Source organism: Choloepus didactylus, chromosome 13 (genome assembly GCF_015220235.1).
Source record: "Choloepus didactylus isolate mChoDid1 chromosome 13, mChoDid1.pri, whole genome shotgun sequence".
NCBI lineage: Eukaryota > Metazoa > Chordata > Mammalia > Pilosa > Megalonychidae > Choloepus > Choloepus didactylus.
The window spans coordinates 16096794-16110600 of record NC_051319.1 but is presented as its reverse complement, the minus strand read 5'-3'; the positions used below and the strand labels follow the sequence as shown (position 1 = coordinate 16110600).

The 13807-nt window shown below is 35.0% G+C and overlaps 1 protein-coding gene across 1 annotated transcript in view; it reads left to right on the top strand.

Moving 5' to 3' along the window:
- The window catches only part of HOMER1 (homer scaffold protein 1), a 155159-nt gene that overhangs the window by 71423 nt on the left and 69929 nt on the right, over window positions 1-13807 (top strand). The window contains exon 5 of the mRNA XM_037801413.1: window positions 8957-9096. Within this exon, the coding sequence (XP_037657341.1) occupies window positions 8957-9096 (140 nt within the window). The remainder of the gene's footprint in view (window positions 1-8956; window positions 9097-13807) is intronic.

Here is a 13807-nt window from a genome sequence, read left to right as displayed (position 1 = left end):
GCACTTTCAATGTCTTCCCACTGCCTTCTAGCCTCTATAGCTTCTGATGAGAAATCACTACTTAATCTTATCAAGGCCCCCTTGTGTGAGACACATTGTCTCTCTCTTGTGTCTTTCAGAATTCTCTTTGTATTCAACAGTTTGATCATAACATGGCATGATTTGGGTCTATGTGGATTTATCCTGTTTGGCGTTTGTTGAACATCTTGGATGTGTATTATTCATGTTTTTCATTAAATTTGGGAAGTTTTAAACGATTATTATTTAAAAAAAAATTCTCTCTGCCCTTTCTTTCTTCTTCTGGAACTCTCACAATGTATATATTGTATGCTTAATGGTGTCCCACAGGATCCTCAGGCTTTGTTCATTTTTCTTCCTTCTTTTTTTTTTTTTTTTTTTTTTTCATTTTTATTGAGATTGTTCAGATACCATACAATTATCCAAAGATCCAAAGTGTATAATCACTTGCCCCTGGGTACCCTCATACAGCTGTGCATCCATCACACTTAATTTTTGTTCAATTTTTAGAACCTTTTCATTACTCCAGACAAGAAATAGAGTGAAAGATGAAAAAAGAAAAAAAGAAAAGGAAACTCTAATCCTCCACTATCCCTAACCAACCCCCCTCAATTGTTGATTCGTAGTATTGATATAGTACATTTGTTACTGTTTATGAAAAAAATGTTGAAATACTACTAACTGTAGTATATAGTTTGTAATAGGTATATAGTTCTTCCCTATATGCCCCTCTATTATTAACTTCTAATTGTATTGTCATACATTTGTTCTGGTTCATGGAAGTGATTTCTAGTATTTGTACAGTTGATCATGGACATTGCTCACCATAGGATTCAGTTTTATACATTCCCATCTTTTGACCTCCAACTTTCCTTCTGGTGACACATATGACTCTGAGCTTCCCCTTTCCACCTCATTCACACACCATTCGGCGCTGTTAGTTATTCTCACATCTTGCTACCAACACCCCTGTTCATTTCCAAACATTTGAGTTCATCCTAATTCAACATTCTCCTCATATTAAGCAACCACTCCCCATTCTTAAGCCTCGTCCTGTATCTTGGTACCTTATATTTCATGTCTATGAGTTTACATATTATAATTAGTTCCTGTCAGTGAGACCCTGTAATAATTGTCCTAATGTGTCTGGCTTATTTCACTCAGTATATTGCCCTCAAGGTTTTGTCATCAACCCATTTTTTTTTTTTTAATATGGTTTTGTTCACTCACCATACATTCCATCCTAAGTAAATAATCGATGGTTTTCTGCATGGTCATGCATTTATGTGTTCACCACCTTCACCACTATCTATATAAGAGCATCTACATTTCTTCCACAAGGCAGGAGGGAGAGTCAAAGAAGGTAGAGAGGCAAAAGAAAGAGGGAAAAAAAAATGACAGCTAGGAAGCAGCAAAAGGAAAAATAACCTTAAATCAAAGTAGAATAAAGAATCAGACAATACCACCAATGTCAAGTGTCTAACATGCCTCCCCTATCCCCCCCTCTTATCTGCATTCACCTTGGTATATCACCTTTGTTACATTAAAGGAAGCATAATACAATGATTCTATTAGTTAGTCTCTAGTTTATGCTGATTGCATCCCTCCCCCAATGCCTCCCCATTTTTAACACCTTGCAAGGTTGACATTTGCTTGTTCTCCCTCGTAAAAGAACATATTTCTACATTTTATCACAATTGTTGAATACTCTAGATTTCACCAAGTTACACAGTCCCAGTCTTTATCTTTCCTCCTTTCTTCTGGTGTCTCACATGCTCCCCACCTTCCTCTCTCAACCGTATTCATAGTTACCTTTGTTCAGTGTACTTACATTGTTGTGCTACCATCTCCCAAAATTGTGTTCCAAACCACGCACTCCTGTCTTCTGTCACCCTGTAGTGCTCCCTTTAGTATTTCCTGTAGGACAGGTGTCTTGTTCACAAAGTCTCTCATTGTCTGTTTGTCAGAAAATATTTTGAGATCTCCCTCATATTTGAAGGACAGCTTTGGTGGATACAGGATTCTTGGTTGGCGGTTTTTCTCTTTCAGTATCTTAAATATATCACACCATTTCCTTCTTGCCTCCATGGTTTCTGCTGAGAGATCTGCACATAGTCTTATGAAGCTTCCTTTGTATGTAATGGATCGCTTTTCTCTTGCTGCTTTCAGGATTCTCTCTTTGTCTTTGACATTTGATAATCTGATTATTAAGTGTCTTGGCATAGGCCTATTCAGATCTCTTCTGTTTGGCATACGCTGCACTTCTTGGGTCTGTAATTTTATGTCTTTCATAAGAGATGGGAAATTTTCATTAATTATTTCCTCTATTATTGCTTCTGCCCCCTTTCCCTTCTCTTCTCCTTCTGGGACACCAATGATACGTACATTATTGTACTTTGTTTCATCCTTGAGTTCCCGGAGACGTTGCTCATATTTTTTCATTCTTTTCTCCATCTGCTCCTTTGCGTGTAGGCTTTCAGGTGTTTTGTTCTCCAGTTCCTGAGTGTTTTCTTCTGCCTCTTGAGATCTGCTGTTGTATGTTTCCATTGTGTCTTTCATCTCTTGTGTTGTGCCTTTCATTTCCATAGATTCTTCTAGTTGTTTTTTTGAACTTTTGATTTCTGCCATGTACATGTCCAGTGCTTCCTTTACAGCCTCTATCTCTTTTGCAATATCTTCTCTAAACTTTTTGAATTGATTTAGCATTAGTTGTTTAAATTCCTGTATCTCAGTTGAAGTGTACGTTTGTTCCTTTGACTGGGCCATAACTTTGTTTTTCTTAGTGTAGGTTGTAATTTTCTGTTGTCTAGGCATGGTTTCCTTGGTTATCCAAATCAGGTTTTCCCAGACCAGAACAGGCTCAGGTCCCAGAGGGAAGAAATATTCAGTATCTGGTTTCCCTGCGGGTGTGTCTTAGAAAATTGCTCCACCCTTTGATGCCTGGGGTCACTGTGCTTTTCTGCCCAGCAGGTGGCGCCTGTCAGCCTATAATTCTTGACTGGTGTGAGGAGGTATGGCCGTGTTCCCCCAGGCTCTGGGGTCTGGTTCTGAATGGAAGGGGCCCCACCCCTTTCCTCCTAGAGAAGACAGAGCCCCCAGGTGGAGGTCATTAGCATTTCAATGGTCTTTCTCTCTGCTTGTGCTGTCTCCACCCTTCCCAGAGTCATAGCTCTGGAAACTGAAAATGACTGGGGCTTTCTCCACTGAGCCAAAAAACAAACAGTTCCCTTCAGACCCAGTCTAAGGCTACCCTCCGGCTCTCCCAGGTCAGTCGTTACCCAAAGCCTCTGTCTGTTTTTTGGGGATGCGTACCTGTAGTGAGCAGTTCATACTCGCTACTTAAAACCCCAGTTGGAGCTCAGCTGAGCTATATTCGCTTGCTGGGAGAGAGCTTCCTTGTGGTACCACGCGGCTGTGCAGCTCGGGCTATGGGGGAGGGGGTCTCCCGACTTGGATCCACAGGTTTTGCTTACAGATTTTATGCTGTGTTCTCGGGCATTCCTCCCAATTCAGGTTGGTGTAAGATGAGTGGATGGTCTCGTTTGTCCCCCCGCAGTTATTCTGGATTATTTATAGTTGTTTCTGGTTTTTTGTAGTTGTTCCAGGAGGACTACTTAGCTTCCACTCCTCTCTATGCCGCCATCTTGCCAGAGTCCTCTTCCTTCTTTTTTGTGCTCCTCAGACTGGGTGTTTTCAGTTGTCTTATCTTCAAGTTCAGTGATTCTTCTGTCAGCTCCGTCTGCTCTTGAACCCCTCTGGGCATTTTAAAATTTCTGTTTCTGTGGTCTTTGGCTCTGGTTCCTTTTCTTAATTTCCACCTCTATTGATATTCTCTTTGTGTTTGTTCCTCTGTTGTTTTCCTAATATCCTTTAGTACTTTGTCCATGTTTTTCTTTAGCTCTTTGAGCATATTTAGGACCATGTTTTAAAAGTCTTTTTCTGGTTTACATATCATCACATAGTTGCTCATTCATCATAACAATCAATCTTAGAACATTTTTATTACTCTTTTTGAAAAAGTCTTTGTCTGGAATGTCCCAGGTCTGGTCCTCCACACTGATGGTTTCTTATGCTTTAATATTTTCCTTTGCCTGGGCCATTGCTTCCTGACTTTTTGTATGTTTTGTAATCTTATGTTGAAACCAGAACATTTTGATATTTTAGTGTGTTATTGCTGGAATTTAGACTCTTAGGTTTCTGTTCCTTAAGTTTGTATCTAGCTAGTGTTTTGATAGAAATTTCCTTGAATGCCAGGAATTAACAAAAAAAGAAGGAAAAAAAGAAATCACCTTTCCCAGACTTTGCAACTTGACCTCTGCAAGTACTGTTCTTCAGATCTTATCCATACAGTGAGTTTAGAGAATATCTCAAGGCCAAAGTATAAGGGCCTTACTGATCTTTCTGTGTGTGCACCTTGTCTTGGGCATGTATGTTGGGAATTCCACTGTTTACACAGATATGAATGTTCTCTCCTCCCTAGGAAACAGTTTCTTCATGGTCCAGGCATTGTACTGTATGTCTTACAGCCAGCAATTCCTTGCCCTGAGCAGCAACTTGATTGCCCTTCTGTAGGAGAGCTCTGTGAGCCACTTTGTACATGCAGAGCAAGGTATGGTGAGTCCCTCAGGCCACCAGCAGACAGACTGAGCCAGACATACGTGCTCTCAGGATGTGCATAAGGGTTACTCTGCTCCCTCTGGAACCCAAACCAGGGATCTGCACTGGGAATGTAGCCAGGTCTGCACTGAGCCAATAGGGGGATAGGGGAAGGGCCAGCCAGGGCACCAGGAAATCCTACCATTTTTAAGTGGTCTTTTTCTTGATTCAGTGCTTGCCCTGATACTGCAATCTTTTAACTGTTTTTTTTTTTTTTTTTTTTTTGGAGCTTTTAGAAAGATGTTTCTGCCAGTTCTTGGTGGTTTTTCAAAGCTTCTGTGGTGGTTGGAGCCCTGAGGCTTCTCACTCTGCCATCTTGATTGGGGCAGGCTTAAGAGGATTTTCAGTTTAACAAATTGGAGTTCATTAATAATTTCAGGTGAAATATTGGGAAGGAAGGGCAATAAGAAATTGTCTTCTACTATATTTTCCAAAATGATATGGCAGAGTTAGTGAATATGGGCTAAATTAGTTAATGAGCATAAGAAAAATATTTCTTCTTTATGAGGAGAAAAAGGGTTAGCATGGTAATCTCAGGAGTATATAATGCTAAGAATAACTTTTTAAAAGATATATGTGTGTGGGTGACTTGAATGTGTTTTAAATTGAGGGAAGAAGTCAGTGAGGGAGAAAGAAAAGAATGGAAGGTGGGGATCATTGGTGCAGCATGTTCTCAAGGAGGAGGATGGGGACATAGGTGCCACTTCATCTGAGGCTGGGGGGAGGATGAAAATAGATTCAGATACAGATAATTTTTGAGGCAGAAGAAGGAGGGAGGTTGGAGAAGTCTGTGTTTGTTCATTTAAGTTTTCTCTCTGAAGGAAGATTTATTTGCTGAGAATGAGGGAACTGACATGAGGTACGGGGCTTGAAGATATGTTTGAAACATCTGTTAGGTAACGAAAGGGTCAAGTGGGAAAAGACTACTCAGTAGTTTTAAGAGCATAACTGAAGTTGGATCTAAGAATTATTTTCATGACACTAATCAGCATATCTAATGCTGTTTTTTTGCATAGCACTTGGTAGCTTGGGCATATAAGGGCAAAGAATGATGGTTTGGTTGATAGGGGATTGAAAATTGGCAAGATAGATATTGTAGAAGGTAGTGAGAGCCTGAGAATTGATGATGCAAGTGATAGTATAATTAAGGTGATGGGCTTTGGGGTATAGGTTGAATGTGGTGAAAAATGAAGCCAGGATGAGCCTGACAAAGTGATAGAATAGAGGAAAGTCAAGAGATTTTGTGTCTTGAGGTTCAAGAGCAGGTGGAGAGTGAGTGGGATAGGTTGAGAGGACAGGAGGTTATATAGCACAGGCCCTCTTATCTGTTGGATTCAAAACCAATAGTTGATCAAAAAAGTTGGTTAAGGTGAGGAAATTTTTAAAAATGTTCCTTACATTAAACATTATACTATAGATTAAAACATATAATGTTTCATTTATTCACCAATTTTGATGTAAGACTGAGGCATTTCTTTGATTATGAATCTGCTTGTTGCAATTCCATGTTATCTTACATAAAGCATACCTAAAATTAATTTTCATTTCCAAGTTTTTTTTCCCCTTTAAGTAGGGCTTAATTTAGGCACTTGCAAACCAATCTGACAGCAAAATTAGATTTCTGTGTCATTTTTCTGATACTATATGGTTCTCCTGGATATATCTAATTCAGCTGTGGATTTTATTTTTCACAATTCACCTTTTAATCTTTTCAAGTCATTTTACTTTGTTTTTTATTAAAATAACCACTCTAGTTTTGCATTAGAATTTCATTGGTTTACATGATATTTAATTCAGTTACATAATTATATAAGTACAATTGCCATAAACGGGTTTGGGATGAATGCTTTTGACTCATGATAAGCATTTAATGCAGCTGTTGGAATTTAATCCATTAGCCTTAATCATCAATGAGTCAGTGCACCTTCACAGGGAAGGAAGATCATGAGTTAATTCAGAGAGTCAGATTGCAAGAACTTTTGTGATAGTCAGAAAGTGGGTTTTCAGAGATGATGGCTCTAGATAGTGACTGGATAAAGGAAACAATTTATGACAGAGGATTAAGGGATTTTTGTCTGAGATCTTGACCTCATCTTCTTTTATGTATCCTTTTGCTCTTCTGTGTCTCTTTGGTACTATTTCTTTCCATTACCACTGCCACTGGAACTCAAGGTCATTATGTCCATGCCAGTTTTTCCTGTTAGATCATCTGCTCAGAAAAGAGTGCAGTGTTCCTATCTTCATTTAAGTATTAAAGACAGAAGTTGAAGAGGTCTCCCAAGATTGTTTGTTAAGTATGAAGAGCCCTGTTTTGTTTCAGCCAAAAAGGGTGGAAGACTTCAACAGTATCATCTTTTATCTTCCCTAAGACCCATGGCTCAAACTCCACCCCTCTTATTATCCCCTTTAAGTGACAGGAACATTCATCCCCAGAAGGTAGTATGAGTCAGGAGTCAGACTGCTATTCTTCTTCCTCTATCTTTTAATCCTAATCTACTTTTGTCCACCACACTCTCCTCAACTGATTCCAGCAAATCCTTAAGTGAACCTTAGTTGCTAACCTTGGTTATACCTTTCAATTTAGCCAGATAATTTGTTTCTGTTGTTCTGCTGAATTGGGTCTTGACCAATTTACTCTTTAGCATATTTATTGGACAGTCAGCATGTTTGTTTTAGTTTGGTTTGGCCTTTCTTCGAGAAAAATAGACCTGATTTATTGATATCAAAAATGATAGCCTCATAATTTCTTACTGATTGGCTAAACTTTTTCTAATTGAGATGGTTCATAACTCATCTGAAAGTGCTCATTTGCAAGAAATTTGTGGACACTGTTCTTATTATTCACTTGGTAGGATTCAACTTTGTTGTGAACTTTGTGTTGTCATATTATACTATAAACCTTATCCATGCACCTGACTGTCAATTAATGGAAACAGGATTTAGGAGAAATATTTAATAAGAATGAAATTAGAGGTCAAGGTAGAGGTTCCATGAATAATTGAAAATTTAGTTCAGTAATTTATGGAATCAAGAACATAGCCTTTTGATCTTTGATAGTTTGTATAATTTCTAGCATTATGATACTATTAATTAAAATATTTAAATGTGAAATAAAATATATATAGCAATATAATATCATAAGTCCCCCTAAATAAGTTATTCTTACTACATTAATATTTTCCATATTTCTTTCTAGCACCTCTCCACATGAAGCATATTTTATATAAAGTATGCTAATTATCATTACATAAATATCCTCCTTTCTATTCTGGTACTTTTTTCTCATTGTTTGATGAGCATTATAAGTATTTTTCTTATATTGCTTTATTCATGTTGATAAGTTTATGAGCGTACCTGGCCACTTTTCTGTTGGACACTTATGTTTTCATTTTTCTCCCCTAACAGCCTAAACTTTCAAATGTGAAGTTTTGAAAGGGATACTCTAAGCTGCCCTTTAACAATTTGATGCTAGAACCTTCTCTGGTTAACAGGTTTATCGTGACCCCTTGTTTTGATTTCCAATATCAAATTTGCATAATCCAATGATGGCAGTCACACGAATAAGTGTCAGCTTGCACTTCATTTAAAATTTTTTTTTATTTTCCAGAGGGATAAATTAAATTTTCCTGATATACAAATCTTAATTAAAAGTAGGAAGAAGACAGGAAATTTTGTGAAGAAAAGTAATTTCATGAGTATCAGACAAGAAAAACTGAAATGCATGGACATCATTATGTAGAATATGTTACAGAGGTGTTTCTTATTGCTTTTCTAAATAGTTCTATAGAAATGGAAGAGTAGGGCAGACAAGAAAATGAAACATGTTGCAGATTTAATTCTCTTCTTTGCCCTTCTCCCCTCCTTATTCTTCTCTTCTCCTGAGCCCTTCCCTTGTTTATATTTCTTCTTCCAGAATAATCACATCCTTTTTGCATTTTTATGCCACCTTTTTCTTCTAACTTAGTTCTTTGAGTATCTTCTATTCTGATCAGTTAGTTGCTTGTATAAATGGAGAAGTATTTCGGTTCTTCAAAACTACATTTCTAAATTGTGTTATGTTTACATTTCCAAATTGTTTCAGTTAGTTTTCTTATGAGTTGCTTTGTTTCAAAACGTTGTTTTTCTTTCAAAGTTTATTTTTTAAGCCTGTGACTCAAATTTTAATTTAAATATGGTTCTTAAGTAAGCATAAGTTGTCAGATTTAATGTTAAGATGATATCATTTACTTTAACAAAAAAAAATAACTTTTTTCTCCCTCACTCCCCCCCCCCTTTTTTAAAGGAATCAGCAGGAGGGGATCTTCAGTCTCCTTTAACGCCAGAAAGTATCAATGGGACAGATGATGAAAGAACACCTGATGTGACACAGAACTCAGAGCCAAGGGTTGAACCAACCCAGAATGCATTGCCCTTTTCACATAGGTACAGATTCAATTCAGCCATCATGATTAAGTAAAATGTGTAAATATGGAAAAGTAATTGGTGTCCGATAAGTCTTGCAAGTTACAACCTTAAGTGAAAATTCCAGATCAGACTTTTTTTTTTTTGAATACTGTTTCTGTGAACATCAGAAAGAAAATATAGAAAAAAATTGAGCAATTTATAGTTTATAGCTGTCTTAGATGGACTAGAGTGAGCATTTCCTTTATATATGTAGAAAAGGCATACTGAGCTAATTACAGTATACTTTTTTTTTTTTTTTCTGGTGAAACAAGATAATTATCTACCTGGTTTCCATTTTCATATAAGCTCTTGAAAGTGGTTAGTTTCAATTTACAAAACAGACTTCCCACTCAAATAAAGCTTTACCTTAGTCTTAGAGGTGATCTCTCTACATGATTTCAAAGAAGAAAATGGGTTATCAGGTTAACTTCTAGGATGAGCCTATTAGTGTTAACATCAGATTTATTTTCATATGGCAACTAGTAGGATAAATCTTAACGTGCTTCTGAATTTTAAAAGATTTGATGCCTTAAAAAGATACAATTTATTCTAAATGTGTTCTTAACCAGATACATTAATTATTGGACATACTGTGGTAATTTTAGGATATAAGGAGGTCTATGAAATAGCAGTCATTTTTTATCCTTTGAAAACTTTTAACTAGGCAGCTTTAGTTACAAAATTTAGAAAACATCTTCCTTTTAGTTTAGCATCTCTTTTTAGAATCGGTTTTTAAAAATTCAAATTCTTGGGAGTATGAAGAATTGTGAAGTAAGGTATTCCCATATCTCTTTCATGAGAGTTTTTTTTAACTGAGTTTGTTGACTATTAGGGACGTAGGATTAAATTTATTAGACCTTGTTCAGATTAATAAGGAAGACAGGAGAGACCTCATGGTCAGGCTGAGGAAGAAGGAGGAATTAGTTGAGAAGTTTTTTTTGTTTTGCTTTTTTAAGAATGTAGAGGGGGAAATTATTTGACTAGGAGACTATTCTATTTTGCTGCTAAAAATGCTAAAATTTTGCATAAAACAAATATCTACTGGATTTCATGCTTTAACTAATGTAGTATAAGCATGTTATATCTTTATGCTGTAAAGTTGACTGAACACATGAAAACTAGTTCCTCTGATCTGAAGACTATATTCAGTGATTTGCTAAACATACAGGTTTTTAAAATATGCAATTACAATTAAAGAACTGTGTTGTTAATATGTGTTTTTTTTTAAAGATTTTATTTGTGATTTAAGGAAAGCAAAAGTTTCCTCATTAAATTATATTTAACATATTCATTTAATAAATAGACAACTGCACTGAACATATTTATACATGATTGTTTTTTTTTTTGGCTCATACTTAAATGAGCCATTTGAACTGAGAACTGTAGCATTTAGAAACAAGAACTTTTGTATTTAAAATTTGTAAAGCTATTTCTAGTTTACTTTAAGCACCTTGAATTTTCTGAATGTTTACTGTTTTGCTAATCCTTGGTATTTGGAGTTACTACCTGGGATTGATCTTCTGCTACTGATTTTATGTGTTCATGGGAGTCTAATAGGAGTTATTTACTTTGACTTAAAGTTATAGTTTCTTTGATTACTGGAATCGCTAGATTAACTAGAAGATATTTGACAAAGTTCTGAATATAAAATTTAGTACTTTTGTTCTCCCCTGGGAGATCAATTTTAGCTTTTAATTATGTTAAAGGCATTATATAATCCCATAGTTTTTCTTATTTAAAACAAATACCTAGCTATAGGATTTTAGAAGACCTATTCTCTGAACTTGTTTTGATTTTATAATAATCAGTATTAACTAATATTCAGTTAGTTACTTGATCGAAGTCAAGATTTCCACTTGAGATAGAGGATTGATTATTGTATAGCTAACATCAGAATCCCAAAATAGATCTGAAAGGACCTCAGGATTTTCCAAACTGTAGGCAGTTTGAAATCATCTTAGTGGGATATAGGCAGCATTCTAAAAATGAAATATAAAAATCAAATAGAAAACAACAGAGTAAAACATTAAGAGTAGAAACGTTGTTTCAGTAATATACACATTTTTGTACATGCTGGATTACGGTGTAAAATGTCAGTGTTTGAAAACATGTGCTTTTGCACATGTGGAGACTAATTCCCAGAGGTTAGATAAGTTGTCCTAGGTCACGTAGTTAATTAGTAACAACTTTAGGACTACAGTTTAGCTTTTTTACCCTAGTAGGTACTGCCAGTTAGTTAACATTGCACTTCAGTCAAATCCCCAACACAAAACACGAGCATATTGTTGCATTGGGTTCTTAATAACTGTTCCTATCCTAGAAGGCCTATGTAGAAATAAGGTCACTGTTTCATGAATTAGAAACAGAAAGAATATTAAAATAAATTTTATTTAACTCTCAAACTCCTCAAGGGTTTAAGTTAGATAACACTATACTTTTTCCCATGGCAAAAGAAGATAATTAAAATCTATGGTTTTAAGACTTACTTAGAGTATGTATTTGGCTCTTCTTTCTTAGTACTTATTTTAACAGAAAAGAATGAAAAGCAAAAAACCTTTTGCCACTCTCTTTTCTGGTTGATCCCATGGTGAGGTTGCTGCTGAAAAGGAACAAATGACCAGAATGGCCATGTGTTTAAAAAAAAAAAAAAGATGGGGGCAGGATATAGGGAACAGTAATGTAGACAGTGAAGTTAATTGAGGTTGACTGTACTAAGAGGAATTTAGCAAGTCAGTTTGTGCTGCTCTTAAAATTAAAATTTTATACCAAAATCTCATGAATTGGCTAATTCCAGGGAAAGAAGTTCCTAATTTTCATCTGGCCCTGAAAATTTTAGTAATGTGAGTTACTTCTTTACTCTCTGTAAACTTTATTATTTTTTTAAGTTATTACTAAGCTTTGGAGAGATTAGCAAGATTTTTTTTATTACTTTTTAAACTTTTCGTTATAGCAGTTTTCTAATATATATGGGAGAGAAGACCATGAAGAACTCCCATGAACCTATTACCCAGTGTCAATTTACAAAAAAAAATAGCCAGTATTGTTCCATCGCTACCCCCACCACTCTTCCACCATTGCATTATTTTTAAAGCAAATCCCAGGCATATACTTCCATCCATAAATATTTTTAATACATTGAGCTTTTTAAAAACTTATTAACTAAACTAGTACAACTTTTTGTATTTACCAGATTCAGCATTATGCAGTTATCTTGAATCATTTACTATTTCCTCTAATTTTTTTAAAATTCAGTTTTATTGAGATATATTCACATACCATACAACCATCCACAGTGTACTTTCTCTGATTTTTAATGATACTTCTGAACAAAATTTTAAAAATGTATGGGCTGCTCAATATTCCTTAGTCAAGTGCTATAGTACTGTTTCATGTCCATGTCACAAACTATGCAAAAACATAGTTACTGCTCTTTTAGTATACTACACCATTTAAATGCTTTTAAAAGTTTGATTGTGTAAAATAATGAGACCATGATGATGTAAATTTTTACTAATTTCTTTGAGGAAACAGTATTTTATCAAAATTTGCTTTTTCTTTTTTTTTTTTTAAAATTACTTTTAACCTAGATAATAATATCCTTTTGGTACTGAGCAAATATATACTCTTTGGCCCATTGAACTCCTCAGGCACCCTATATACTAATTAGAGTAGATTGGCATACACAAAAGGGGGAAGGTTTTGGTCTCTTGTTCCAGGGAGTTGTTGTTTGCCTCATTCTAGAATTTACCTTGCTATTTCTTATGAATTATAAGTAGGTTATAAGTAGTTTTTTGTTTTTTGTTTTTTGTTTTAATTTTTGCTTTTGTTTTTAGTTTTAAAGTTACCTATAATTCTTTTGGAAGTGGTTAATTTTACAGTATTCCAATGCTGTTCATTATAATTTTCTATATTGATAAATAACTGCTGTCATGGTATTTTTGAAGAGTTCCAAGCAGACATACATACATTAAAAGTTTGTGAAGCTATTTTTGTACTGATAAATTTTAACAAGCATTTGATTACCTTAATGGAAAATAGGCTCTTTTAAGCACTGATTATATTTAAATTTCTCTTATGTTTAGATAATGTATTCTCATGGTGCTGCTAGAATTTATGCATTTTGGGGGTACTGCATGTATCTTTTATTCTGTTAAAGATATTTTTCTGCCACTTAATGTGTCTCCAACAGATGTTCATTAAAGGATGTATGCTAAAAACTTACTCTCTAGTATATTGATTTTGCTTTAAATCAGTATAATTATTCTTACCAAAATTTATAAAATCTTGGTGGTTCATTCCATTCATATTTAGCAGTTTAATTTTTTCAAGCATTATCCCAAGTTTCAGAACACTGCTACTCTCAAGCTGTAATTAGGGACTTTGTACAATTTCTAAGCCTGAATTTCATTGGAAATTTTACATACTATTAGTAAGTTACTTGTTAAAATACAAAAAAAAAAAGTATTTTTTTTTTGTATCAAATATAGTTTATACTTCATCGATTATATAAACAAGAAAGAAGTGAATTCCTATTAAGAGCACTGGGTACTGTTTCCCATAGCTTTGGCATCTGTTTCCCTTTTGTATGGGTAGTATGGAAAATTGATAAAATAATGCTTATGAACTAAAGTAGAAATAGTTCTTGTAGATAACTTTATTGTGCTAAAGCTATGCTTGATTTTACAAATGA